General features: G+C 41.8%; 1 protein-coding gene across 6 annotated transcripts in view; it reads left to right on the top strand.

Moving 5' to 3' along the window:
* HERC1 (HECT and RLD domain containing E3 ubiquitin protein ligase family member 1) overlaps positions 1–26,126 on the top strand; it is a 194,301-nt gene that overhangs the window by 135,011 nt on the left and 33,164 nt on the right. For 3 of the 6 annotated variants that reach the window (XM_077264201.1, XM_077264204.1, XM_077264198.1), the window contains 17 exons: positions 2,917–3,668; positions 4,637–4,835; positions 5,332–5,492; positions 6,701–6,817; positions 7,480–7,687; positions 10,329–10,453; positions 14,713–14,933; positions 17,225–17,493; positions 19,870–19,922; positions 20,015–20,215; positions 20,375–20,549; positions 20,639–20,912; positions 21,061–21,274; positions 21,365–21,570; positions 21,747–21,874; positions 23,692–23,804; positions 23,994–24,191. In XM_077264201.1, the coding sequence (XP_077120316.1) occupies positions 2,917–3,668; positions 4,637–4,835; positions 5,332–5,492; positions 6,701–6,817; positions 7,480–7,687; positions 10,329–10,453; positions 14,713–14,933; positions 17,225–17,493; positions 19,870–19,922; positions 20,015–20,215; positions 20,375–20,549; positions 20,639–20,912; positions 21,061–21,274; positions 21,365–21,570; positions 21,747–21,874; positions 23,692–23,804; positions 23,994–24,191 (3,614 nt within the window). The remainder of the gene's footprint in view (positions 1–2,916; positions 3,669–4,636; positions 4,836–5,331; positions 5,493–6,700; positions 6,818–7,479; positions 7,688–10,328; positions 10,454–14,712; positions 14,934–17,224; positions 17,494–19,869; positions 19,923–20,014; positions 20,216–20,374; positions 20,550–20,638; positions 20,913–21,060; positions 21,275–21,364; positions 21,571–21,746; positions 21,875–23,691; positions 23,805–23,993; positions 24,192–26,126) is intronic. The other 3 variants (XM_077264203.1, XM_077264200.1, XM_077264199.1) reach the window with 3 other exon arrangements.

Here is a 26,126-nt window from a genome sequence, read left to right as displayed (position 1 = left end):
CTCTGATGTCTCCTGTATTAGGTCAGACAGACCTAATGGACAGCAGTGTGAGCAGTATCTTCTTACCTTAGCACCTCTGATATCTCTCTATTAGATCAGATAGGTTCAGTATGTGCAAGGTTGGTGAGTTAGATCAGAGCGCATAACAAAGTGAGTGCTGCCGATCACTATGAGACGAGGCCTTTGGCCATTCAAAGAGTGCACCAAAACCCTCTCATTCACAATTAGAAAAAGTTTTATTACATTACACAAATTTACTAGAATCTACAGTGCCAGTATGATTTTTGTAAGGGATAAATCCACTATATGAAGGTCTAAATGGTTCAATTTTAGTTTTGGGGACATGATGCAAAAAATAATTTTTGATAAAAAGATATTATAAACATGATAGGAATTGGATATTGCTGTAATTGTATGGATCCTTACAATAAAAAGGTACCATTATTTATCTTGCATGGTGAACACTGTAAGAAAAGTGTGAAAACAGTTCAAGGATTGCTGAGGTTTTCTTTTTATCATCACAAAAAAAAGTGAAGAAAAAGTGATAAAAGTTGTATTTACTTACCAAAAATGGCACCAGTAAAAAATACAGTTTGTCCCATAAAATAATCCCTTATACAAATGCCTATGGAAAAATAAATCTGACCCAAAATTTAGTGAACCCATCAAAAATGTTAGTATTTTTATTTTTTGTAAAAGCAGTAAATAAATAACTACATAAATTGGGTATTATGATATTGACCTGCAATAGTAAACAGTGTTTTAAGGAAAATAAAACCAGAATTATTGTTTCTTTTGTACATTCCACCTCAGTATTTTTTTTTTAAACCGTGTCACATGTGTCAGAAAATGGTATCATTGAATACTTGAGAAGCAAAAAAATAATCCCTCATACAGCGCCTTTGACAGAAAATTGTAAAAATCTGTGGCTCTCTGATAAAATCATTTGTTTTTGTTTCTCCATGTTCTAAGTATTTATTTTTTGTATAAAAGTTGTAAGACTTAAATAAAGCTATATACTTTTGATATTTCCATATTCAGGGTGACCTATAGAATAAAAGTAACACTTTTATTTGTTTAGCACATGAATAGCATAAAATTTAAAGGGAGTCTGTCAGTAGACTCAACTGTCCTAAGCCGTCTGTATGGGATGCAAGTCATAGAAAGTATAATAAAATGATACCTTGATATCCGAGACCCATTGGCTTGTTCCAGAGAATTTTGTTTCTCTTATACATGAAAGAGCTGCTAAGATCTATTGGCTGGACACTGATCTCCATGAGAATCTGCCTCCAGAGCTGCATATAAATGAAAGGGAACGTTACCAGTGTGAGACATGCAGTGACTGACCCTTTGCTGTCAAAATCACACACCGCTCTGCAGTAAGATTGTAACGAACACTGTACAAGAGAAATTAAATAGTAACCATTGTTTTAATTTTTATCTCATAAATCAAGTGTCTCAATCTCGTAATGTCCCGTTTTATTTATAATAATCTCTGGAGGCAGATTCCTATAGTGATCAGTGTCTGGTCCATAGATCTTAGCAGCTCATTTACATATGAAATTTTTTTTAGATATCTCTGGAATAAGACATCGGATTGCACTATCAAGGTATCATTTTATTCCACTCCATGGGCACGACCTACATGTCCATATAGACGTCTTAGGAGGGTTGACCCTGCTGACAGCTTCCCTTTAAAAGTAAAAAAATTTAAATATAAAAAGCTGTTTTTCTTTTTCTGTCTCCCTATAAAGAGGTGATAAAAGTTTGGTAATAGGTTACATGTAGCCCAAAATGGTGCCAACTCATTTAACAAAAAACAAGCAGTCATTTAGCTACATTGATAAAAGAATAAAATACTGGCTGTTGGATTTTAACAAAGAAAGAACATACAACAAAAATAATTTGTCTCAAAGCTTTAAAAAGGTTGAGTCTTTAATGAGTTAAATTCACATTACATAAGGGTTTATTTATAATGATATTTCCTTCAGTAGTCTTTTCTATTCCTGAGAACCTCCTTTTAATAAGTGATATTGTATTACTATGAACACAAAGCCAGTTCATTTATTTTGGGGGAAAACGCAAACAAAAAGCCGCTGATCATGACTGTTCTGTTATTTTAACTGTTAAGTCCCCTCCCCTTACACTTTAGCGAATTGTTGGGACAAACGATGGTTTGACTGATCGTTCACCCGACCGCTATCTCTCTCGAATTTCCCATTCGCAGGAATGCTCGTTCTGCCACGCGCTTCTGTGTTCTCCGTGAGAGCACCGTTTCCAGACTGTCTCTAGAAACAACATAAATGGACACGCCAGATCCGTCTGTCCCCGGCCATCATCTATCTGGGAGTCCTAATACACATTAGACTATGGCCTGTACCCATCCATACAGGCGGTTTTAGCCAACGTTCATCTAATGTGTATAGGGGCCTGTAGTCTATAGATAACAATGTGATATTGCTGGATGTAATGATGGTACACTGCTCTCCATGTGTACTAAATGACTGTATTGTTCCATAATTATTTCTTCTTCATCTTTGCTTTGTCCATCGTAATGTCTTGTGTTGTGTCCTGCCCTCTAGTCTGTCCTGTGCTACTTATACTATGGAGTTTAATTGCTGTTCTTTTTTTTTTTTTTTCAAAGTCACAAAAATGTGTATTTATGAAAACTAATCCTCAGAAAAGTGAAGGTTTTGTCCATAGCAGCTGTGACCATGAACCTCGCAATCTGAATGGTTGCTATAGGCAAATCTCCACGTTCTTTAGTAGTTTTCCTAAATAAGAACCTATATTTACTCATGAATGCTTGCTGTAAATGACTTGACAGTTTTCAACATTATTTCCTGTACTCTCCTCTTGTCTGTCCCTCACTTGCCTTTTCCTGTGTCGTTCTGATTTTTTTCTCAACCAAAGCTTCCCAACTTTTTGGTCGCCTAGTGACACTCCTCTCTACAATTTGGAGCCTTGTGACCCCCCTCCCTTCGATGTGGCTCGATTCCGTGGGCTGACTGCCTCTACACTGCTTGACCTTACATACCTGACAGGCATCCACGAAGATCCTGGCAAATCTGGTGCTAAACGCCACGAAAAGAGACACCGTCATGAATCCGAAGAGAAGGGAGACCCCGAGCAGAAGGGCGACGTTGAATCGATAGAACGGGCAACCGAGGAGAAAACAATTAGCAACATAGCGTCTAAGTCCGAAAACGAATCTATTACACTACTCGGTGAAACTCCGGCCAGTGATCAACAACATCATTCTATTGATGGGAAACGTAAAAGTCATGACCACCTCTCAAGGAGCCATGATGTTGCCCAATCTGAAATTAGGGCTGTTCAATTATCCTACATAAATTTAGGAGCCATGAAATCCTTGGGAGCGCTGCTAAGCTGCAGTAAATATGCTGAGCTGCTTCTTATTCCAAAGGTACTGGCCGAGAATGGACACAATTCAGATTGCGCGAGCTCTCCCGTCATACATGAGGATGTTGAGATGAGAGCTGCCCTTCAATTTTTGATGCGTCACATGGTGAAGAGGGCTGTTATGAGATCACCCATAAAAAGGGCATTGGGACTGGCTGATTTGGAGAGAGCGCAAGCCATGATTTACAAGCTGGTGGTACATGGACTACTGGAAGAGCAATTTGGCAGCAGGATTAGACAAGGTATGCCACAGAGAATATGCTCTATAGCATTGTTTGAATAGCAGTATTTTTGGCCTTTTGCATTTCCTGGTTTTAGTTAAGTTTTATTTTTTTTTACTTTACAAAGCATAGTTTTTTTAATGGTGTGCAGGGTATTGTTAGCTAGCTTATACCACGAACAAGTGTCAAAGTGTATGTAGACCTTAACAACATAGCTCGCAAAAATAAAAATGGCCTAGAATTATTAGAATTTATACCCATTTAGCCCCTTTAAGGAGAAGTACATTGCATAGGATAAAATCCGTAAGAAAGCCACATGTAAAACTCTACGTATTTATTTGTGGTTTCACTTTACTGCATAAGGTAATAACTGCTACTACTAACTGTTATTACTGCTATGGTAATAACCAGTATAGAAATATACTCCTTTTGTTTGTGCAAAATATCTACTGATTGCATTTATCTTACTTGTTCTACCCTTATCTACCAGGGCTTTCTAGCGGAAAATATTATTTTGTAAATTTGCGGTCAGAATAGAAATGAGCATTTCATGTACAATCATGTGTCTAAAGAGTTTTTACAAAATAAAATTCGAATATCCATAGGATACTAATTTGATGATTCCTGGGTGCCCATTGGTGGGACCCCTCAGCGATCCTGGAATTCTATGGATCCCTGAGCGTGGGGCTCCTGCAGTTCCATCCCGAATGGCTTCATTATCCATGGGATTGTGGCAGATTGCTGAGCACTCTACCCTGCTCCCTCTGTCAGTTTCGTAGACAGTGAATGTGATTGTGCACCTTCGCTCATGACGGGGTTGCAGATTTCTGGATCACTGAAGGTGCCAGCGATCAGCAAGTTTTATCCTATCCTAATGAATGGGGATAACTTGCTGCCTTTTGCTCTTTTGGTTTGGCGTTTTTTTTTTTTTGGGGGGGGGGGGTTTTGCAGTTGAGTGACTGTTTGCAATATGTCTGCCTTTCCTCCAGACATAGACCAACAAGCTGAGGATAATGATCAAATTCAACAAGCTCAAACACCAGTTACCACGAGCCCATCGGCATCCAGCACCACGTCTTTCATGAGCAGCTCGCTTGAAGACACTACCACCGCTACCACACCGGTCACTGACACTGAAACCGTGCCAGCATCCGAGTCTCCTGGAGTAATGCCTCTCAGCTTGTTGAGGTACTCTACACATTCATTGCCCATGTAAATAGACTATTTCTCATTTCAGTGGTCCAGATGTGCTAAGGAGCTTCTCTACACTTTATTATAATGATCGTATGAAATGTGAATACCTCTCCTTGGTCCACCATTTCATTGTCACCTTGGTTCACACTGCATGCCTTACATAGCCTTTACCCAAGACTACAGTAGCCCGGCTCTGCCGGCTGAGTACTGAGTACTGTGCCCTAATCCGGTAGCAGCCTCCACTTGTTTGTTAGTTTGGCTTCATAGGATACCTATGAACCGACCAGTATGTTTTTGTTTTGGAGTGTGGCAGGAAAGCAAAGGACTGAAGAATCTTACAGAGGCACAGGGAGAACACACCGTCTATGTAGATCTTTCTCTTGGTTGGATGGGACCTTGCAACTTGAGCCCTCCAATACACCCACTGACCGACTGTCAGGAATATTTTGATATTTCATACACCTTTAGCATTTTACATTTCCTCTTTTAGGCAAATGTTTTCAAGCTACCCAACAACAACAGTGATGCCCACCCGTCGTGCACAGACCCCTCCAATCACATCACTGCCCACATCACCCACTGATGAAGTGGGAAGAAGGCAGAGCCTGACCTCTCCCGACTCTCAGCCATCAAGACATACCAACCGTACTGGTGAGTGTACAATTAACCATATCATGCAAACAACGATCTGTCTTATATTGGGAACCTATTACATTACATATACTGGCTGAAAACAGAATCAGATACTGGCTTCATTGCTAAAAGCATCTATATTTTACTCTGATGCACTGGGGCGTTTCAGAGAAATACACAGAGGAAAACGTAGTCGGGGGCAAAGAGATGAATTTAAGAGGCAGGTCCCTGCTGTCTTCTTTATGCCTCTTCTTCTAGACCAGTGTTCCCCAAGTCCGGTCATCAAGAGCCACCAACAGGTCATGTTTTCAGGAGTTCCTTAGTATTGCACAGGTGATAATTGCATCACCTGGACAGGCAAGCATTCAATGACCTATGCAATACTAAGGAAATCCTCAAAACATGACCTGTTGGTGGCTCTTGAGGACCGGAGTTGGGGAACACTGATGGGTCTCGCCTTATGTGTGCAGGAGAAGCTTAGGTGAGGAGTCGGTGCAGACCTGCCTCTTGTACCTGGACACATGAATTATATGGGTTATCTGACTCAGATAAAAATTACATTTTTAAGCATGGATGCTTTTAAGATATAAAAAAGTAAGGCTTGCTTGCCAGCAGATTAATGGATCCAGCACAGGCTGCACTGCCTCCAGAGGTGATGTCTTCACCATTTGAAAGTCACAGGTTTGCTGAAGCCTGTGATTGGCTGCAGTGGTCAGGTGACTGGAAGAGCATGTCATTAGAGATCCATCCACTGTTGGGCTCCTAATCACCTGACCGTTGCAGCCAAATCGCAGTTTTCAGAATTCCTGTGACTTTCAAATGAAGCAGACATCCGACTCAGCGCTGACCTCTGGGTAGCCAGCTCTGGTCAGTGGGGCTGGTGGTAGGCGAGAATGCCTCCAAGAAAATCAAGGCAAAAAAGATTTCTAATCTGTGTCGGACAGCCGCTTTAAAATCAGATTAGATTCTATTTTTATTGTAAACTTCATATCTGGAGTGCATATTTCTGTACACGATTTAATTCAGTTTATTGTTTGAACGATGGCAATTATGCAGAGATTTTTGTAGTTTCCATAACTCTAAGCTTGATTTTTTTTTTCACTTATCAAATGTACAAAAAAACCTGCAATAATAATGAGGCTAAAAGGCAGTTCACTTATTCCTTTTTGTATTGATGCTTTCATTTGTAGTCTTGGTTGATTTTAATTTCTTGTTTGTCTTCACAGCTCTGTCAGATCCCAGTAGTCGCCTCTCTACATCTCCCCCACCTCCTGCTGTGGTTGTACCTTTACTAGAAATGGGCTTCTCTATAAGACAGATCAAGAAAGCCATGGAAGCTACTGGTAAGTGTCCTTTTTGTCTTATTTTTTCTTATGGCATTCTGACTGTTTCTCATCTATATATGTGATATTTGGGAAGGAGCACATGTGTTGCCAATCATTAGTTTTTCTTGTGTAGTGTGTATAATAAAAAATATTAGTCGCTGTCTTATGCCGTTTCCAACACCGCTCCGTTCCTCTCCTGTATGACTTGACCATAGTTGTGACATGCAGGCTCACACAGCTTCCTGTTTGTGGGCCGGAGGTGACTTTCTCAATGTGAGTCTGGGACTCCGAACGAGGCTGTTAGAGGCTTACATTGCAACCATGGTCACGTGATGCAGGAGAGGACCGGAGCAGAGCTGGAAACGGCAGAGGACAGCAATGGGTCAATACTTTAATACACTTTGTATACACACACTGGTAACAAAGGGGGAATATAACAATGCTGGAGTGCTCCTTTAAGCTTTTGGGTTTGTGACTTTGATCAGTGACAGATAAAACATCTTCTCTCTAGGTATGGTGTGCTGCTATTATGACTGCATATTTTGCTCTATTCTTTAACAAAATTTTTAATTATTTTAAGCTGGTTTATTACCGTAATCTTCTTTTAAAGCTATTTCCATCATAAAATGTAAAATTCCCTAATAATTATTCCGTGATTTCCTATGTTTGTGCTTTTCCAGGTGCTCGAGAGGCTGACCCCCAGAATATTACTGTTTTGGCAATGTGGATGATAGAACATCCTGATGATGAGGAAAGATACTCTGGCAGAGCCAGTGAACAGTGCCAGGGTGGTGTTATTTCAGGTGCAGGGGGTAAAGCCAATGAGGTTTTCACAGGAGACATTTCCTCTTCAGATAACCCAGAATTGGAAGAATGCTTTTGTGAGAGGTAACTTATGTACATTTAGGAGAATACTGGATGAATGCTATAGTAGCTTGCAAAAGTAGTCACCACCACAACCCCACCACCACCCCCTTAGCATTTTTTGTGTTTTGCTACATCACAACCTGGAATTTCACAGTTGTTTTGTGAAGGTTTGCATCAGTTCATGTAAGGAACATAACTACAACTGTGAACATTTGGTTAATTTTTTCATTGCGAAGCAAATGTTAAATAGGACAAAATAACTGAAAAGTTCAGTGTGCATAACTATTCACCTCCCTGAAGTCAGTACTTTGTAGAGCCTCCTTTTGCAGCATTTACATCTGGAAGTCGCTTTGGATAAGTCTCTGAGCTTTCCAAATCTTGTCACTGGGATTTTTGCCCATTCCTGAAGGCAGAACTACTCCAGCTCCTTCAAATTAGATGGATTCCTCTGGTGAACAGTAATCTTCAAGTCTTCATTGTCCTATTGAAAGCTGAACCTCTGTCCCAGTCTGAAATCACTGACAGAGTGAAACAGGTTTTGCTCACAAACATCTCTGTATTTCGCACCATCCTCGATGCAGACCATTTTCCCCGTCCCTGCTGATGAAAAACATCCCCACTGCATGATGCTGCCACCACCATATTTCACTGTGGGGATGGTGTTATTGGTGTGATGCGCTGTGTTGGTTTGGCACCAGACATAGCATTTATCTTGGTGGCCAAAAAATTTAAGTTTGATCTCATCTGACCACAGCAGCTTCCTCCATACATTTGCTTAGTCTCCCACACGTCTTTTGGAAAACGTAAAATGAGCATTACAATTTTTATGTGAAAGTAAAGGTTTTGTTTCTGCCCACTTTTCCATGAAGGACACCTTTATGGAGTGTACGGCTTATTGTGGTCGTATGGACAGATACTCCAGTCTCTGCTTGGGAACTCTGCAGCTCCCTCAGTGTTACCTTTTGTCTCCGTGGTGCCTCTTTGATTAATGCCTTCGTTGCCCAAGCTGAGAGTTTTGGTGGGTGGCCCTTTCTTGTCAGGTTTGTTGTGGTACCATATTCTTTCCATTTGTTGATCATGCATGTGATGGTGCTCTGGGGAATCATCAGAGATTGAGATATTTTTTATAACTCAACCCTGACTTGTTTTTCTCAATAACTTTGCCCCTGACTTGTTTGGAGGTTCTTCATGGTGTTTTTGGCTTAGGCTACGTTCACATTTGCATTGTTGGGCGCAGCGTCGTCGACACATGCGTCATGCGCCCCTATCTTTAACATGGGGGGCGCATGGACATGCGCCGGTATGCGTTGTACTGCGTTTTACGACGCATGCGTCATATAGACGCACAAGACAGGGCGCAGGGGACGCTACTTGTAGCGTTTTCCCTGCGCCGAAAGTCCTGATCTGTAGGATCTTATGACAACGCATGCGTCGCAAAACGCTTCGTTGTGTACATGCGTTGTTGGTTGCGTCGCCGACGCTGCGCCCAATAACGCAAATGTGAATGTAGCCATAGTGGTGACTCTTTCTTCATGGTGTTGCAGCCTCTGTGGCCTTTCAGAAAAGAGGTATACATACTGACAGCCATGTGACACTTAGATTGCACACAGGTGGGCTTCCTTTCACTAAACATGTGACTTACGAACGTAATTACCTGTAGCAGAATTTTTTAGGGGCTTTATAGCATAAAAGGTGAATACATATGCACATACCAATTTTCAGTTATTTTCTCCCATAAATTAAATTTATGTCTATAAGTTTCTCCCTTCACTTCACCAACATACACTGTTTAGTGCTGATGCGTCACACACAAATCGGATTACAAAAATATTAAAACACAAGTTGTAATATAATATACCAAAAGAAAAAGGGAGTACAAACACGCCAATGTATAAAAAGTACATCAATTGTTTATTAATTATTAATATAATAGTAAAATACCACATACATAATTATTAAAAGGCTATTCCAAAGACAAAGAAATATATAATGTGAAGGACACAGAACAGAAAAAGGTCCGACAATTGCGTATGTCACAGGACTGGGAACTCAGAGATCATAGTATATATATCATATCATATTGCTATCTAACCACCATGAATCAAGGTAAAAGGCTCGTTTCCAACCATCAGGAATAATACACTCTTGCCATTGTGCAATCTCCCACATGGGTATACATCACCAGTAGTGATGAGCAAATATACTCGTTACTCGAGATTTTTCTAGCACACTCGGGGGTCCTCCGAGTATTTTTTAGTGCTCGGAGATTTAGTTTTTCTTGCCGCAGCTGAATGATTTACATCTGTTAGCCAGCATAAGTACATGTGGGGATTGCCTGGTTGCTAGTACAGCGCCCCCGAGGAAGCCCACACGAAACGCGCGTTGGGGCTGCGTGGTCTGACCGATTGCTGGGACGAAATTGGGTGAGATTATATTTTGACATAAAGATCTGCTCTGTCTACACCTTTGCTATTTGTATGAGGATATAGTCATATTGGCATTATGTTTCTTTTTCCATCAAGTGTTAATGTAGAACCCTCGGGGGTGATAGCTCATCCATGCTTAAGGTTACTGCTTTTTTCTTTTACATGTATTTTAAATTGTTGATCAAAAACACACCGTGTGAATGAGGTCTAATTGTATCTGGTATTGTGACTTGTAGTCCAGACAGCATGGATCAAGCAGAAAATGCTGGAGCGAGCAGCGGACAGCAGACGAGAGGCAGATCCACTGTAACTAGGAGGCAAAAGTTTGATCTGGCAGCAAGAACACTGCTGGCGAGAGCGGGTATGTTGCCCACTGCGTTTGAAGCATCCCGCCTATTCTGAGCAGCAACACTAGTCGTATATTGTAATACACATGCAATGATGTTTTTTGGGCGGGGAATGATATTTTCTTTCTAATTTCTTTCTACTACATCGCATATTTTACTAGAATGTCATTGATTTTCAGATTATTTGTGTCAGTGTGTTCTGCTGTATTATCCCACAGCAAATAACACTTCTTACATTGGAGGAATGGGATGCGCTATATAGCCTGCACTTTTACATCTTTTTGCACAAATATATTCTTGCAAATTCTCAGTACAGGAGACTCCTGCTCCAATATTGGACTCCGCTCAGACTCTTTTTTTCAGTTTGCATTGATTTTTGTCAGCCAGAATAATAAGAATACCCAGAAAGAAACCAGATAGAGCCTTATAAATCAATAGAATCCAGCATAATTTTCTACAAAATCAATCATAAAGTGTTTATCATATCTGTCATGGGTACTATATGATGCCATATTGACCGATGCTCTATTGGGTAGAAGGGTCTGATACATTTGTAGCATTAGTTTTTTGTAGATTTTCACACTTTTGTTTGTAAGCAATGATCAGGAAAAATATGTAAGAAAGCTGTGTAACTATGCAATTGCAACAATCAAAGGGCAACCATTATTTTATATTTTTATTTCATAAATCAGTAGTGCATATAATAAACATGCATATAATAAACTTTGTAATATAGCTTATCAGAGAAATCTGCTTCTTTCTCCATCAGGATTGATCAGTAATTCTCAATTCACAGGTAAAATCTGTATTCAGTCAAGACAGACTGTTAAATTACAGAAATGGGAGATGACCATTGCTACTGATTAGTTTCTATGTACACTGTGAGGAGGGGGAGCTCTGCCTTTATCTCTTCCCACCTCCCCATAGAGTCTTATCAGTAGCAACTGTGTCATCTATCTCAATAATGTAAAGATCTGTCTTCACAGAATACAGATTTTACACATGACTTGAGAATGATAGATCCTTGCTGGTTGAGAAAGAAGCTAATTTCTCTGCTGAAATATATTACAAAGTTTCTTATTTTCATGTGTACAATTGTACTTTAAGCTTTATTTTCATAAGATTGTTAATAATATTAATAAGTTATGTCTCTTTGTAGTCTAGTATGTGATTGAGAACCTTGTGTAAATCCGGTCTTAGCATGAATCAATAGTACAAGCAGATATTGGAACGTTAATTTCTCTGATAAGAGAGATTATTATTTTCTTTCTCCACTTACCAGCCACTTTTCCCCCACCCCTCTGCCTCTTAAACTAACCATTACCCCTTTCCGACGTTGGGTGTAATAGTACGCTGACGTCGGACTCCCCCTGTTTTGTGCGGGCTCTGGCACAGAGCCTGCACTTTTCCGGGCACATGACAGCTGATCTATACAGCTGGCATGTGCCCGCAACAGCCGCAGGTGGAATTGTGATCCACCCACGGGTCTTAACTAGTAAAATATCGCTGTCAATCTCTTCCAGCAACATTTAATTTGCTTTACCGGAAGCGCGTCACAAATCCCGCCCATCGGTGATCCTGTCACATGATCGTTGGTAACCGATGGGTCGGTTGGCATGACTACCAGAGATCTCAGCAGACTTCTATGGTTGTCATAGCCGGATTGCAAGTGAGCATTTCTGCTACACACAGACGATCTGATCATTGCCTGTGTGTAGCAGAGCCGATCAGAGAACTGCAGCTTCTAGTCTCCCATGGAGAATATTGAAGCATGCCAAAAGAAGTTAAAAATAATAATAATAAAAAAAATATATATAATATAAAAATATATAAAAGTTGAAAATCACCCCCCCCTTTCACCCCATTCAAAATAAAACAATAAAAAAATCAAATATACACATATTTGATATCGCCTCATCTATCAATATAAAAAAAATTAACCTGAACGCTAAACGGTGTAACGAGAAAAAAATTAAAAACGTCAGAATTACGTTTTTTTGGTCACCGCTACATTGCAATAAAATGCAATAAAGGGCGATCAAAAGATCGTATCTAAGCTAAAATGGTATCAATAAAAACATCAGCTCGGCGTGCAAAAATAAATTCTCACCCAGGCCCAGATCACGAAAAATGGAAACGCTTCAGGTCTTGGAAAATGGCGCCATTTTTTTAAACCAAACTTTGGATTTTTTTTCACCACTTAAATGAAAAAAGAACCTAGACATGTTTGGTGTCTATGAACTCGTAATGACCTGGGGAATCATAATAGCAGGTCAGTTTCAGCATTTAGTGAATATGGTAAAAAAAAAAAAAAAACACTTGCACTTTTTTATTTCACCGCACTTGAATTTTTTTCCCGTTTTCCAGTACACTGTATGTTAAAACCAATGGTGGTGTTCAAAAGTACAACTTGTCCCGCAAAAACAAGCCCTCACATGGCCATATTGACCAAAAATTAAAAAAGTTATGGCTCTGGGAAGAAGAGCAAAAAATGAAAACGCAAAAATGAAAATACTGCTGTTCGTGAAGGGGTTATCCCTAGAGGGAGGGAAAAAAATAACTCTAATCCATCTTGGTCAACGCTAGATAAACTGCAAGCAAAGTGTGGTGTTAGGTTACATATTAAAAGTGTAACCATCGTTTTGATTTTTTGTGTTATAAAGCAATAGCACATGTGAAAATAAGTAACTTTGTAATATGTTTTATCAGAGAAATCTGCTTATTTCTCCTCCTGGACTCATTTCCCATTCTCAATTCACAGGTAGAAATCTGTGTTCAGTGAAGACAGATTCTTAATTTAGAGAGAATTTTATTTGTAGCAACGGTCATCCATTCTGTAGTGGGGGAGGGGAGGAGCTAGAAGCAGGGCACCATCTGCATAGAACCTTACTAGCACTAACTGCCATCTCCTATCTCATCAAAGGGGAAATCTGTTTTCACTTAATACAGATTTCATCTGTGAATTTAGAATTTTGAGATTTCAGATCTCTCTTGACAAGACACTTTACAAAGTTGCTTATTTTTGTGTGTACTATTTCTTTATGAAACGAAAATTAAAACTGCTGTTACTCTTTAAATCTGTGAATAGAAATGGAGTCAGGAGCAATCAGCTCAGTGAGAGACGGGCAGATGCAGCTACAGGCAACTGTTTTATCTCACTGATTTCACTTGATCTCGCTTGATTCACAGCTACACAGATCAGTGCCTTCTGTATATTGTCCTCTGTGCTGCTGCTTCTGTTTGTGTGCGGAGTGTTTTTGGCGTGCTCGAAAAATGTTTGAGTTCCTGCGCCTGCATGTCTCGCTGCTGTACGGCAGCCGCAACATATGCAGGGATTGCCTAACAAACAGGCAGTCCTTGCATTTATCTGTCTTAAAAGTTGTGAGACATGCAGCCGCAGGGACCGGAACATATTTTTCAAGCACGCCGAAGATGCTTGGATAACGCTGTATCCTATACCGCCGTCTCCCATAGCAGCGCCGTCTCCTATAGCAGCGCCGTCTCCCATAGCAGCGCCGTCTCCTGCAGCGCCGCCTCCCATAGCAGCGCCGCCTCCCATAGCGCCGCCGTCTCCCATAGCGCCGCCGTCTCCCATAGCAGCGCCGCCTCCCATAGCGCCGCCGTCTCCCATAGCGCCGCCGTCTCCCATAGCGCCGCCGTCTCCCATAGCGCCGCCGCCTCCCATAGCAGCGCCGCCTCCCATAGCACCTTCTCCTATAGCTCCTCATCCGAGCACGTTCGCTCATCAATACTAGCTACCTGTAGGTTGTTCTGTGTTTGCTTAGTAAGTTGGAAATCTAATAAACAATAATGAAACCTCTAATGTAGGAATCCTAAAGTGTCTCCAGCTATCTCCAGCCAAACTTTGTGTACTTCCCAGAAAATAGTAGGTAGTCCTACCTAGGTGACTGTATGAAGAGAGGCTTGCGGGGGTCCTAGTTTGCCCAGGATAAATTACAACCCACTCCTCATGCTGCATCCCCCAGCAGCCCATCTAAACTTCCAAGGTATACTTTTGGCTCTTAAAAGTGCACTAAGGCCAAATAATATATCATTTTGTTGTAATATTTACCTGAATGCTGTCTGTGCCCTGTAAGCAGCCGTACAGGGGAAAGGGTGACTGTAACTTTACTGATGGGATCTCTTATGTCTGCCCCAACAAATTAATTTGCGATTGCTGTTTTGCAGTTTTCTATTACAGGTTTAGCATCACACTGAATACAATATTGCACTAATCATTTGGTGAAGTGATCTTTCTTTGTCTTATTGGCAGCTGGATTGTACCGTACTGTGCAGGCTCACCGCAACCAGGGTCGACGAGATGGCGTGTCTTTACAGCAGGAACCTGGAGCTCTGTATGACCTCAATCTAGATGAGGAGCTAGAAATTGATCTTGATGAGGAGGCCATGGAGGCAATGTTTGGACAAGACCTTGCAAGCGACAATGATATTCTGGGAATGTGGATCCCAGAGGTACTGGACTGGCCAACATGGGTGTGTGACGGCAGCTGGAGCTGCTCTCGTCTCTGCTCTAATGCCTCTCCCCTTGCTTCTTACCCCAGCATGAGATCAAGAGCATTGATGCATGCAGCTTCCAGCTTTAAGGCTTGTGAGATTGTAGCTAGAAGTATTTCCTGATGTGACTGCTAACTAAACAAGCTGCTTGTCATTTCTAGTGGGTGTTTTCAGTATAGGTGGGGTCTTTCCTAATTCGATATGACCTGGTAACTCTTTGAATCATCTATCACTAATGAAAAGCTATGTTATGGTTTACCTTGTTTATTATTTAAAAAAAAATAATCTCCCTTATTAGCTCCTCCGTGCTGAGCAGATGGTGGAAAACTTAAGCAGCTGCTTTTTTAAAAAAAAATGGTCCTCTTTATTGAATTACAAGTTATAAAAAGCAATGTAAGGCTACTTTCACACTAGCGTCGTTTTGCATACGTAGCAATGCGTCGTTTATGAGAAAAAACGCATCCTGCAAAGTTGTCTGCAGGATGCGTTTTTTACCCATAGACTTTCATTAGCGACGTATCGCCACACGTCCCATCCGTCGTGCGACGGTTGCGTCGTGTTATGGCGGACCGTCGGCACAAAAAGTTACATGCAACTTTTTTTGCACGTCGTGTCCGCCATTTTCGACCGCGCATGCGCGGCCGAAACTCCGCCCCCTCCTCCCCGGACATTACAATGGGGCAGCGGAAGCGTCGTAAGACTGCTTCCGCTGCCCACGTCGGGCATTACTTTCACAACGCGCGTCGGGCCGACGCATAGCGACGGCCCCGTGCCGACGCTAGTGTGAAAGAAGCCTAAGGCTGTAACTTACAGCACAAGAAATGAGAAAAGTTCACTCTACTTTTACTGGATTAAATGATCCATTATATAATAGTCTTTTAACCCTTTAAACCATGTCTCATATCCTGTCGGGTTTGTGAAGGAGAAATGAAAAGCCGGCAATTGAATTACCGACTTTTCACTAACACCGCTGCGTATTTCTCGCAGGTCACACTGCTGGTCCGTGTGTAATCCGTATTTTTCTCGCCCCCATAGACTTTCATTGGTGATTTTTTTGCGCAGTACGGTGACAAACGCAGCATGCTGCGATTTTGTACGGCCGTAGAAAGCCGTATATTACGGATGCGTAATATACGGTTGATAGGAGCTGGGCCATAGAGAATCATTGGGCCGTGTGTTATGCGTATTTTACGGGTGTATTTTCTGCGCTCATACATCCGTAAAACTTGCCAGTGTGACGCCGGCCTTATGCCGTGTGGTTGGGGTCAAGGGGTCCCTTTGTATAAGAGGACAAGGGAGTGCTTTAAAAAGAAAAATCCTGATTCCCACCTATGGATTGCTGTATTGAGAGGCAGTTGACTCTCACATGCTGATCTTCCTTGCTGTCACTTGTAGCCCTCCCTTCCACTCCTCTGGTAGCAGACTATGCCCCATGACAACAAAGGATTGGGAATATTAAAACCCAACATAGCGATCCTTCTTTACCCAACAGCCTGTCACTGAGGCAGAGATGGGTCACTACTGGTGATGAGCGAACATGCTGGTATAAGGTGTTTCTGAGCATGCTCGGGTGTTAACAGAGTGACTTGGGCGGGCTCAGATGATATGTCCGGCTCCCTGCGGCTGCATGTCTCGCGGCTGTTCTACAGTCCCAACACATTCAGGGATTGGCTGTGTGTTAGGCAATCCTTGTATGTGTTGCAGCTATAGAACAGCCGCGGGGACTAGAACATATTATCTGAGCCCGCTGAAGTCACTCTGTTAACACCCGAGCATGCTCAGAAACACCTTATCCGCGCACGTTCGCTCACCGTCATTACTAAATACAAATTGTTGACCATTTTGGGTATGAGCGTTTTGATAGAGGCTGGAAGTGAGGAAGTAGCCGCTTCCATCCTTTCCGCTGACCATAGTGCTGCAGCTGGATTCTTAATAATATTCCAAAGCTAAGATTTTGATTTTTATATTCAATATCTATCTGCAATATTGATATATGATAGCTCTCACTCATTATTGGCAGTAAAAGGGTTAACTCGTACTTCCCTCGTTTTGCTGTGTTTTTCTCCAGCTGTCCATGTACTCTGCCGCCCTCTGCATGCTAGTTGTCGATGATCTTGCTTATCCCCGTCTGTTGTGTATGGAAAGTGTTGCTTGTGTAACATTATGGAGTGCTGCTGTGCGTGTCTGGCTCAGCTGCGGCCTTGCTTGTCCTTGTAGCCACCATTCTCAGTAATGCTCATACCTAGAGAAAAGTTGTGCTTCCTTTACAGCACGTCTGTGAAACGGACGAGAGAGAAGAGGTGGTGATCTGTGAGCTATGTGAGGCCAGCGTGCTGAGCTTCAATCAACACATGAAGAGGTATCATCCTGGCTGCGGGCACAGTGCCAACCGGCAGGGGTACCGTAGTAATGGCTCGTATGTGGATGGCTGGTTTGGAGGAGAATGTGGCAGTGGGAATCCATACTATCTGTTATGTGGCAGCTGCCGAGAAAAGTATTTGAGTCTGAAGAGCAAGCGTAAGGCTACTGCATCAGAGAAGTAAGACTTTTATGGCTACTGTTATTTAGATGAAAATCTGACATGTAAAACTGCTGCAGTCATTGTTTTATGTGGGCTTTTTTTTATATTGTTTCTTTTTGTATTTGTTTTGAAACAATCCACTTATTCAAGGCAAAAAGGAAGGATTTACATTCCATATTAAATAAAAATTATGGTGCCCTTCCTATCTACATGGACTACACTCCAGAGTGCCACTGCAATGTGACCTTAAAGAATCATCCTGTCTCTCACGGTCTGGCAAGTCTACGGGATAACCATATAGAAAGGGTTATCATTCCAAATGTCTTTAGTTTGTGACGTTGGAAGAAGTGAGAACACACTATGTTCAGTTATTCCATTCATTGCACAAGCAGTAAAAATGATGGGATGATGCATATATGGATCTGGATGCTACTGACATGTTTAAAGGGAATCTGTCACCAGGGTTTTGTTACATCATCTGAGAGCAGCATGATGTAGGGGCCAAGAACCTGATTCCTGTGATGTATCACTTTATTGGTTGATTAACTCCTTCACGACCTTGGGATTTTCTGTTTTTCCGTGTTCGTTTTTCGCTCCCCTCCTTCCCAGAGCCATAACTTTTTTATTTTTCTGTCAATATGGTCATGTGAGGGCTTATTTTTTTGTGGGACGAGTTGTACTTTTGATCGCCATCATTGGTTTTACCATGACGTGTACTAGAAAATGGGAAAAAAAATTCCAAGTGCGGTGAAATTGCAAAAAAAAGTGCAATCCCATGCGTGTTTTTAGATTGGCTTTTTTGCTAGATTTAATAAATGCTAAAACTGACCTGATATTATGATTCTCCAGGTCATTACGAGTTCATAGACATCAAACATGTCTAGGTTATTTTTTATCTAAGTGGTGAAAAGAAATTCCAAACTTTGCTAAAAAAAAATAAAAAAAAAAAAAAAATGGCGCCATTTCCCGATACTCGTAGCGTCTTCATTTTTCATGATCTGGGGTCGGGTGAGGGCTTATTTTTTGTGTGCCGAGCTGACATTTTTAATGATACAATTTTGGTGCAGATACGTTCTTTTGATCGCCCGTTATTGCATTTTAATGCAATATAGCAGCGACCAAAAAAACGTAATTTTTGCGTTTCAACTTTTTTTTCTCGCTACGCCGTTTAGCGATCAGGTTAATCCTTTTTTTTTTATAGATCGGGCGATTCTGAACGCGGCGATACCAAATATGTGTAGATTTGATTTTATTTTTATTGTATTATTTTGAATGGGGCGAAAGGGGGGTGATTTAAACTTTTATATTTTTTTTATTTCTCTTTTTTAAAACATTTTTTTTTACTTTTGCCATGCTTCAATAGCCTCCATGGGAGGCTAGAAGCTGGCATAGCCTGATCGGCTCTGCTACATGTCAGCGATCATCAGATCGCTCCTATGTAGCTTAATTACAGGCTTGCTATGAGCGCCGACCACAGGGTGGCGCTCACAGCAAACCGGCATCAGTAACCATAGAGGTCTCAAGGACCTCTATGGTTACTATCCTGACGCATCGCTGTAACAGGGGTCGGGGATGCGCGCATTTCCGGCCGCGTGGCCTGAAGCGGTAGTTAAATGCTGCTGTCAGCGTTTGTTCAAAACAGCTGACATGTCGCGACTTTGATGTGGGCTCACTGCCGGAGCCCACATCAAAGCAGGGGATCTGACCTCGGACGTACTATCCCGTCCGAGGTCAGAAAGGGGTTAAAAGCTGTTTTATCTGTTGAAGATCTAGCAGTTCTCTGAATGCTGAGCCCTGTATAACTCCACCCACATCACTGATTGGCAGCTTTCTGTGTACACTGGGCATAGACAGAAAGCTGCCAGTCAGTGGTGGGGAGGGGTTATACAGAGGTCCTGAATATAGAGGACTACATGGCAGCAGGTTGACTAGTCCTCTAGTGATAATCTCCTGCTGATAAAATAGTGATTTTTTTTTTTTTTTTTTTTAAATCAAAACTACAGCAAACGGCCCAATAAGTAATAAATCTCTGGAATCAGGGTCTCTGTCTCCATTTTATGTTACTTTGAGATTAAGTGGCAGAAACCTGGTGACAGATTTCCTTTAAATGTAGCAGGAATCGGATCAGTGGGCTCTGTTAAGCATCATTTTTTTTAAAAAAAACTGCTCCGAATCTTGAAGAAATGTTTGATGTAAAAAAGAAAGTCCAGAAAACCCTTTTAGTTATGGGAAGTTGATTATACATTAGAACATTAAGAATTAGTGTTCCGCTTGTGTTATGCCATTTCTGCAGCCAATATAACCTATAAGTAGGGAGCCAAGGAGCACTACCTAAATGACTGCTCTTCAAATGACATGTGATAAAAGAAGCTGATGACCCATTCTGTGCTCTAGGTACAAAGGACATGCTCCTGACTTAATTGGCAAACAAGACAGTGTCTATGAAGGTAGGATATATCCGCTACCTTACACATTACACCCACAGCGTAATAACACAGCATTGGTGTAAGTGGTTGTGACTATGCGGTGTATCCCACAGAAGACTGGGACATGCTGGATGTTGATGAGGATGACAAGCTGACTGGAGAAGAAGAATTTGAGCTTCTAGCTGGACCTCTCGGCCTTAATGATCGTAGGATTGTACCAGAGCCGGTGCAGTTCCCGGACAGCGATCCTCTGGGGGCTTCTGTAGCCATGGTCACTGCCACCAACAGCATGGAGGAGACTCTAATGCAAATAGGTACTTTGGGGCTCGGATTAAGAATCCCTTAATAACCGTGTTAGCCATTTGTGGTGAAACTCAGAGGGCCATTGTGTGGTGGTTTCATGGTAGACATGCCTATTGTGCCATTTTGTTAGAACACACACACATTGTCACTATTTTCGGCTTTCTCCTCAGGCTGCCAAGGTGCTCTGGAGAAGAGCTCATCGGGCCGAACGACCCTGGGAGAACAGGCAGCAGCTCTGGTAAATCCTCATGACCGTGTGATGGCCCTACGCCGGGTGATAGCGGCTGCACAAGTCCTGCTGGCTCGGACCATGGTGATGCGTGCACTTTCACTACTTTCCGTCAGGTTTGTACATTTTATATCTCCACATAATTGATTTATTTTCTACCTGTTTACTTCTATATCCAATGTAACGTATCCCGCTCCTCTTGCAGTGGGTCTAGTTGTAGCCTTGCTGCCGGCTTGGAGTCTCTGGGTCTCACCGATATCCGCACTCTGGTCCGCCTTATGTGCTTGGCTGCAGCAGGTAGAGCTGGCCTCTCCACCAGTCCCTCCAATACACTGTCCAATGCTGCTGACCGCTCACGTGGCTTACATAGCAAGACCAGCAAACCCATCTCCTGTCTAGCATACCTGAGCACAGCTGTAGGCTGCCTGGCGTCCAGTACTCCCAGTGCTGCCCGTCTTCTCGTCCAGCTTTGCACCCAGGTTAGATATTCATCTTCAGTTATTCCACCTAAACATACGATTTCCTTTCCTTTTTAATTGATCCTTATACAATTGCTATTAGATTTGTGTCTTCTGCAGTATATAGCGTGAAGGTAAGTACAGACATGTCTGCTTGGTGTTTTCACAGAATTTGATATCTGCAGCAACTGGTGTGAATCTAACTACTGTGGATGACCCTGTGCAGAGGAAATTTCTACCAAGCTTTCTCCGTGGAATTGCTGAAGAAAACAAGCTGGTCACCTCTCCCAACTTCGTAGTGACCCAAGCACTGGTAGCTCTGCTCGCAGATAAGGGAGCGAAATTGCGGCCAAACTATGACAAAACCGAGATGGAGAAAAGAGGTAGGAGGCCCTGCGTACCCATCTTAGAAGTGGTTTTCTGCACATTATTATTGAGGAGTTGTGCATTCTTCTCGTACCTTTATGCCGCAGGTCCTTTGGAACTGGCAAATGCTTTGGCTGCCTGCTGCTTGTCTTCCCGGCTATCCTCCCAGCATCGCCAATGGGCTGCTCAGCAGCTAGTCCGCACCTTGGCTGCCCATGATCGTGATAATCAGACTGCCCCTCAAACTCTCGCCGATATGGCTGGAGACTTGAGAAAGTGTTCCTTTACCAAACTGGAAGCACATCAGAACAGAGTAAGTTTTATGTCGCTGTTTCTTTTTTTAAACCAGATCCATCTTTATTTTTCTTCCTCCAATAGTAAATTTACTTCATGGCATTTTGACTGCCGAGAGGTAACATGTATGATCCGGGAGATTAATAGACAATAAAATTAACTAGTTAATAGTCTAAAAGTGTTTTTGTTTTCCAGGTGATCACTTCCGTTTGGTGCAATAAGAAGGGTCTGTTGGCCACAAACAGCACCGATGGCACTGTCAGAGTTTGGAATGTCACTCGGAATCAGTGTTTTCTGCAGCAAACCTGTGTTTTCCAGAAACCGTAAGTGCTTCCTGACAGAGCCAATTATGCAGAGAACTTTCTGTTGACATTGAAATGGTTATATAACTGTTGACTGACCCATTATACCTGACAGACACATTATTAGACAGTAGGATCCGTTGGTATATGTTTCAAAACATATATTAGAAAGCATTTGATCTCTGTTGGCTGCAGGAAAATCAGTGCTCATTTTGCCATATTGATGTATCTGCTATACAAATCTACGTATTGCATATGTACTAAATATATCTGCTCACAAGAAGTGTGTAGTATGTTTAGAACCCACTTTAAAGTGTACCAATTACTACTTTTTTTTTTTTTACTTAAAGAGGGTTTTCCCACTAAGAAAAGTTCCTTTTAATCAATAGATCTTGGAATAATAATGACTTCCACAAGTGTTATATACTGCGTGGCCACTGTTATATATTACATCGGGTATTCTACAACATGTATGTATGTATATAGCAGCCACATAGTATATAGTACAGGCCACGTAGTATTTGTCTGCTATATTCTACATGGCTCCTATATACTACGTGGCCTGTGCTATATACTGGGTGGCTGCTATATACATACATACATTCTAGAATACCTGATGCGTTAGAATCGGGCCACCATCTAGTGTGTGTGTGTGTGTGTGTGTGTGTGCGTATATATATATATATATATATATTACATTTTGTATCACTGTAATTGTACCGACCTTGAGAATGATATTCCCAGGTCATTTTTACCCCACAGTGGAAGCTGTGAAAACAAAACAAAGATAGAATTGCTGTTTTTTTCACAATTTCACCTTAATTTGATTTTGGTTTTCCTCATTTTCAAGTACAATTATATGGTAAAATAAATGGTGTTGTTTAAAACTACAATGTCACAATTCGACTGGCGAGTGACTTGGGACCAGGGGGGCACCTTTCCTGGTCTTAACACTAGGGGTGCCCTAGCTCGCCCTGTTCCCCGGGATACTTCAGGTGGCGAAGATGCCAGGGCCTCTGCGCTTACCTTATCTCCTACAACAGCCCTACGTCTGCCCCTTCCACCCGGGGAATAGAGGCGCTACTATGTACCGCGGTAGACCAACCCGACAGACAGGGGGACAGAGACAAGGGTATAAAGTAAACTCCACACACACTAAATATACACTCACATATAACACAGGTATTCACCAGGTTGTTTTCTAGGGAGGGGGAGGAAAGTAAAATGAGAAAGAATGAGGAATTTCCAAGACTACAAACCAATCAACAGTTGCAAATAAACTCCCACAGCTCTCCAAACACCAGCTCTTCACTCTCCAGGTCTATGTAGCTAATGCTAAATCGGACAAGGACCTGGTAATCGAGCCCAGCTTTTATAGGGAAGAGGAGTGGTTAACCGAGCACAGCTGAATGCAGGAATTTCCAACATGGCTGATTAACCCTTGTTCTGCTGAAAGAAACAAACACGTTTAATACATGGGAGAAGTGCGTCTTCTCAACAGCGGAGTAAGAGCCACCAGACGCTGCAGTCTTCTGTCTCTTCTCTGTTGCGGTAAACCCGTCCCTTTAAAAAAACACAAGCCCTTGTATGACTATGTAGAGGGATAGTCATGTCTGTACTATGTAGAGGGAAATAGTCATGTCTGTTGGCAGAAAGAGAGGAAAAAAACTGAAGCGCAAACACAAAAAATTGCCCAGTCCATAAGGGGTTAAGAAATAGAGGAAGTCATCTTATTGTTACTGCCTTCATGTTTGTTCTTAACCCTTTCTGCTGCAGCCTTCAATTCATGGCTTCCCTTTTCCATAAATATCTTTTTTCTTCTTCTCTCCTGTCACTAGTGAGGGATCCCCAGAAGAAGCAGACCCTGCTCTGTCTCCTGTGTGCTGGAGTGTTAGCGGACGATATCTGGCTGGAGCGCTAGAAAAAACCATCAATATCTGGCAACTCAATGGTAGCTACCTGTGCATCCCCTGGTAGCCTATAGTTAGTAAAGTAATGTTTTGTGAATTATTGCGGATATCATTTATACAGCTAATCCTCTAGTCACATATTAGCATTCCTACCACGATTCTCCTAGTTGCTTGTTTTGTGGTCTACAAATATTTTAAGGTATTTTTTTTTCTAATTGTGTATATAACAGGGGGAAAAGGCCTTGTGGATATTCAACCTCATTGGATCTCCTCCATCGCGTGGGCTGAACACTGTCCAGGAGGTGCATGGCCAGGAGACCTGCCAGAATCTTTGTTGGTTGGTCGCATGGATGGTTCCTTGGGTCTCATTGAGGTGACAGATGCAACTAGTATACGGCGTTTAGAATTGGAGCATCATTATAGAAAAGGTTTGTGTCCTATTAGATATCATTCATAAGAGGAAGATGTCTTTTTGACCACAAGTGTAACATTATCATTGGTGGCTCCTACTAATTGTGTCTCAATCTACCCGCTATTTCACGGAGTTGTCAAAGGTTGATTTGAAAAGTCTGCAGTCATTCTTTGACTGCAGACTGTCAGATCGTGAAGGGGTGCGATTTTCTCCTGTGGGAGGACACTCAAGTGACTGTATGTAATTTGCATAATTGCAGTTGCATGCCAAATAGACTGTCCCCTTCTATTTAGAGAAGACGGTTGGGAATAGTCGGCATGTGACTGCCAACCCCACCAGGGGAGTACAGGGAAATCATAACTTTGTGCACATCGCACACTGTCACAACTCAGCAGAGTGAAGTCACACAGAGTGATTACTTTATACCGCCCGTTTACTTGTACTTGGACAACCCCTTCTCAATCACTATGTTCTCCTAAGTAAAATAACAGGTACACTTCCCTCCGGTACTGGCGCCATTCCAGCAACGGACCTTACTCTGACAAATCTGACATCCCGAGAAAGTTTTTTGAAAATATGCATATTCATCCAAGCCAAATGTCTAGCCTTATTAATGGATGGAAGAACTCCAGCCCATAGCTTTGTTTAAGTGTAACTATATGTATATGACCCGATTGATTGGTTTTGGTTTTTTCATTAGTTTCAACAAAACTGGATGGTAATAAGTCTAGTGTTACTGAAACTTTACTATCGAAAGCTGAGCACTATACTCTGCATTCTCCAACAGTCCCATAGACGATGAATAGAGGTTGGGCAGTCATACCTCTACTATATTCAAGACGCAATTATCAGGATCTGTGGAGACACCAGGGGTCAGACCCCCGGTGAACAGTAAGTTATCATAGAGGGGATGACTTTGAAATCTGCCTATAAGCAGCACAGAAAACTGCTACAAAACCAGAAGAGATGTTCAAAGCAAACTTTGCCTTATTTATTTTAACCAAAATTTTAATGTTGAGATCTAAATAAAATTTTAATAACTAAAACCCTTTCAGTCAATGTTTTGGTACCAATTTATTTAACCCTTTGACAATGCGGCCAATTTCCAATTTGTCCGTGTTTTTTTTTTTTTTTGCCTTCTTTCTTATTTTCCTATTCACACAGACATCAGTTTTGTTGCTGGACGAGTTGTAATTTTGAATGACACCATTCATTTTACCAAATACTGTATGCTGGACAACAGGGAAATAAATCCAAATGGGGAGAAATTGTGAAAAAAAATGCAGTTCTGGCACCAGCCTCCGACTTGTGCCGTTAATGTGTGGCGCATGTCATGAAGGGGTTAACCCAATTATATTTTTACTCCCCTTCATCAGGGAGCCATACCTTTATTTTTCTATCAACATAGCCATATCAGAACTTTTGCTGTGGGATGATTTTTATTTTTAAATAACAGAATTAATTTACCATACAATTTCTAGAAAGTGACCTTGTAATGTAATTCTCCAGGTCAGTAAGTTGTGGCGATACCTAACTTTTTTTTTTTTTTGTTTAGGCCTTTATTTTGTATACCACAATGCAATTGTATTGCAGTATATAGACAATATAAAGGTGGCAGTTATAAGCCCTTTAGAAGACTCACAACCGCTATGACATTGTGTTGCAAGGGGGTCAGTGGTAACTGGCGTGCGCTCACACTGGTGATCGGACGATTTCAGGTCTCTGATGTTAACTGAAGATGTCTTAAGGGTATCGCAGCTGGCATCTGCTGTGTATAATGCGCACTCAGCTCCTGAGTCTGCTCTATACACGGGAACAAAATGAAGAGAGTCCAACATCAGCTCACCGGTATAGGAGATCCATGAATATCGGTGCGGTGCAAGGAAAACTTCAGGCCGGTTCTTGGGTATGGAGAGGAGAGGACAAAATCCAGCAACTGCAAAAATATTTT

Source organism: Ranitomeya variabilis, chromosome 5 (assembly GCF_051348905.1).
Source record: "Ranitomeya variabilis isolate aRanVar5 chromosome 5, aRanVar5.hap1, whole genome shotgun sequence".
NCBI lineage: Eukaryota > Metazoa > Chordata > Amphibia > Anura > Dendrobatidae > Ranitomeya > Ranitomeya variabilis.
Note: the sequence above shows the minus strand (reverse complement) of the source record. Positions and strands in the feature narration are given on the sequence as shown.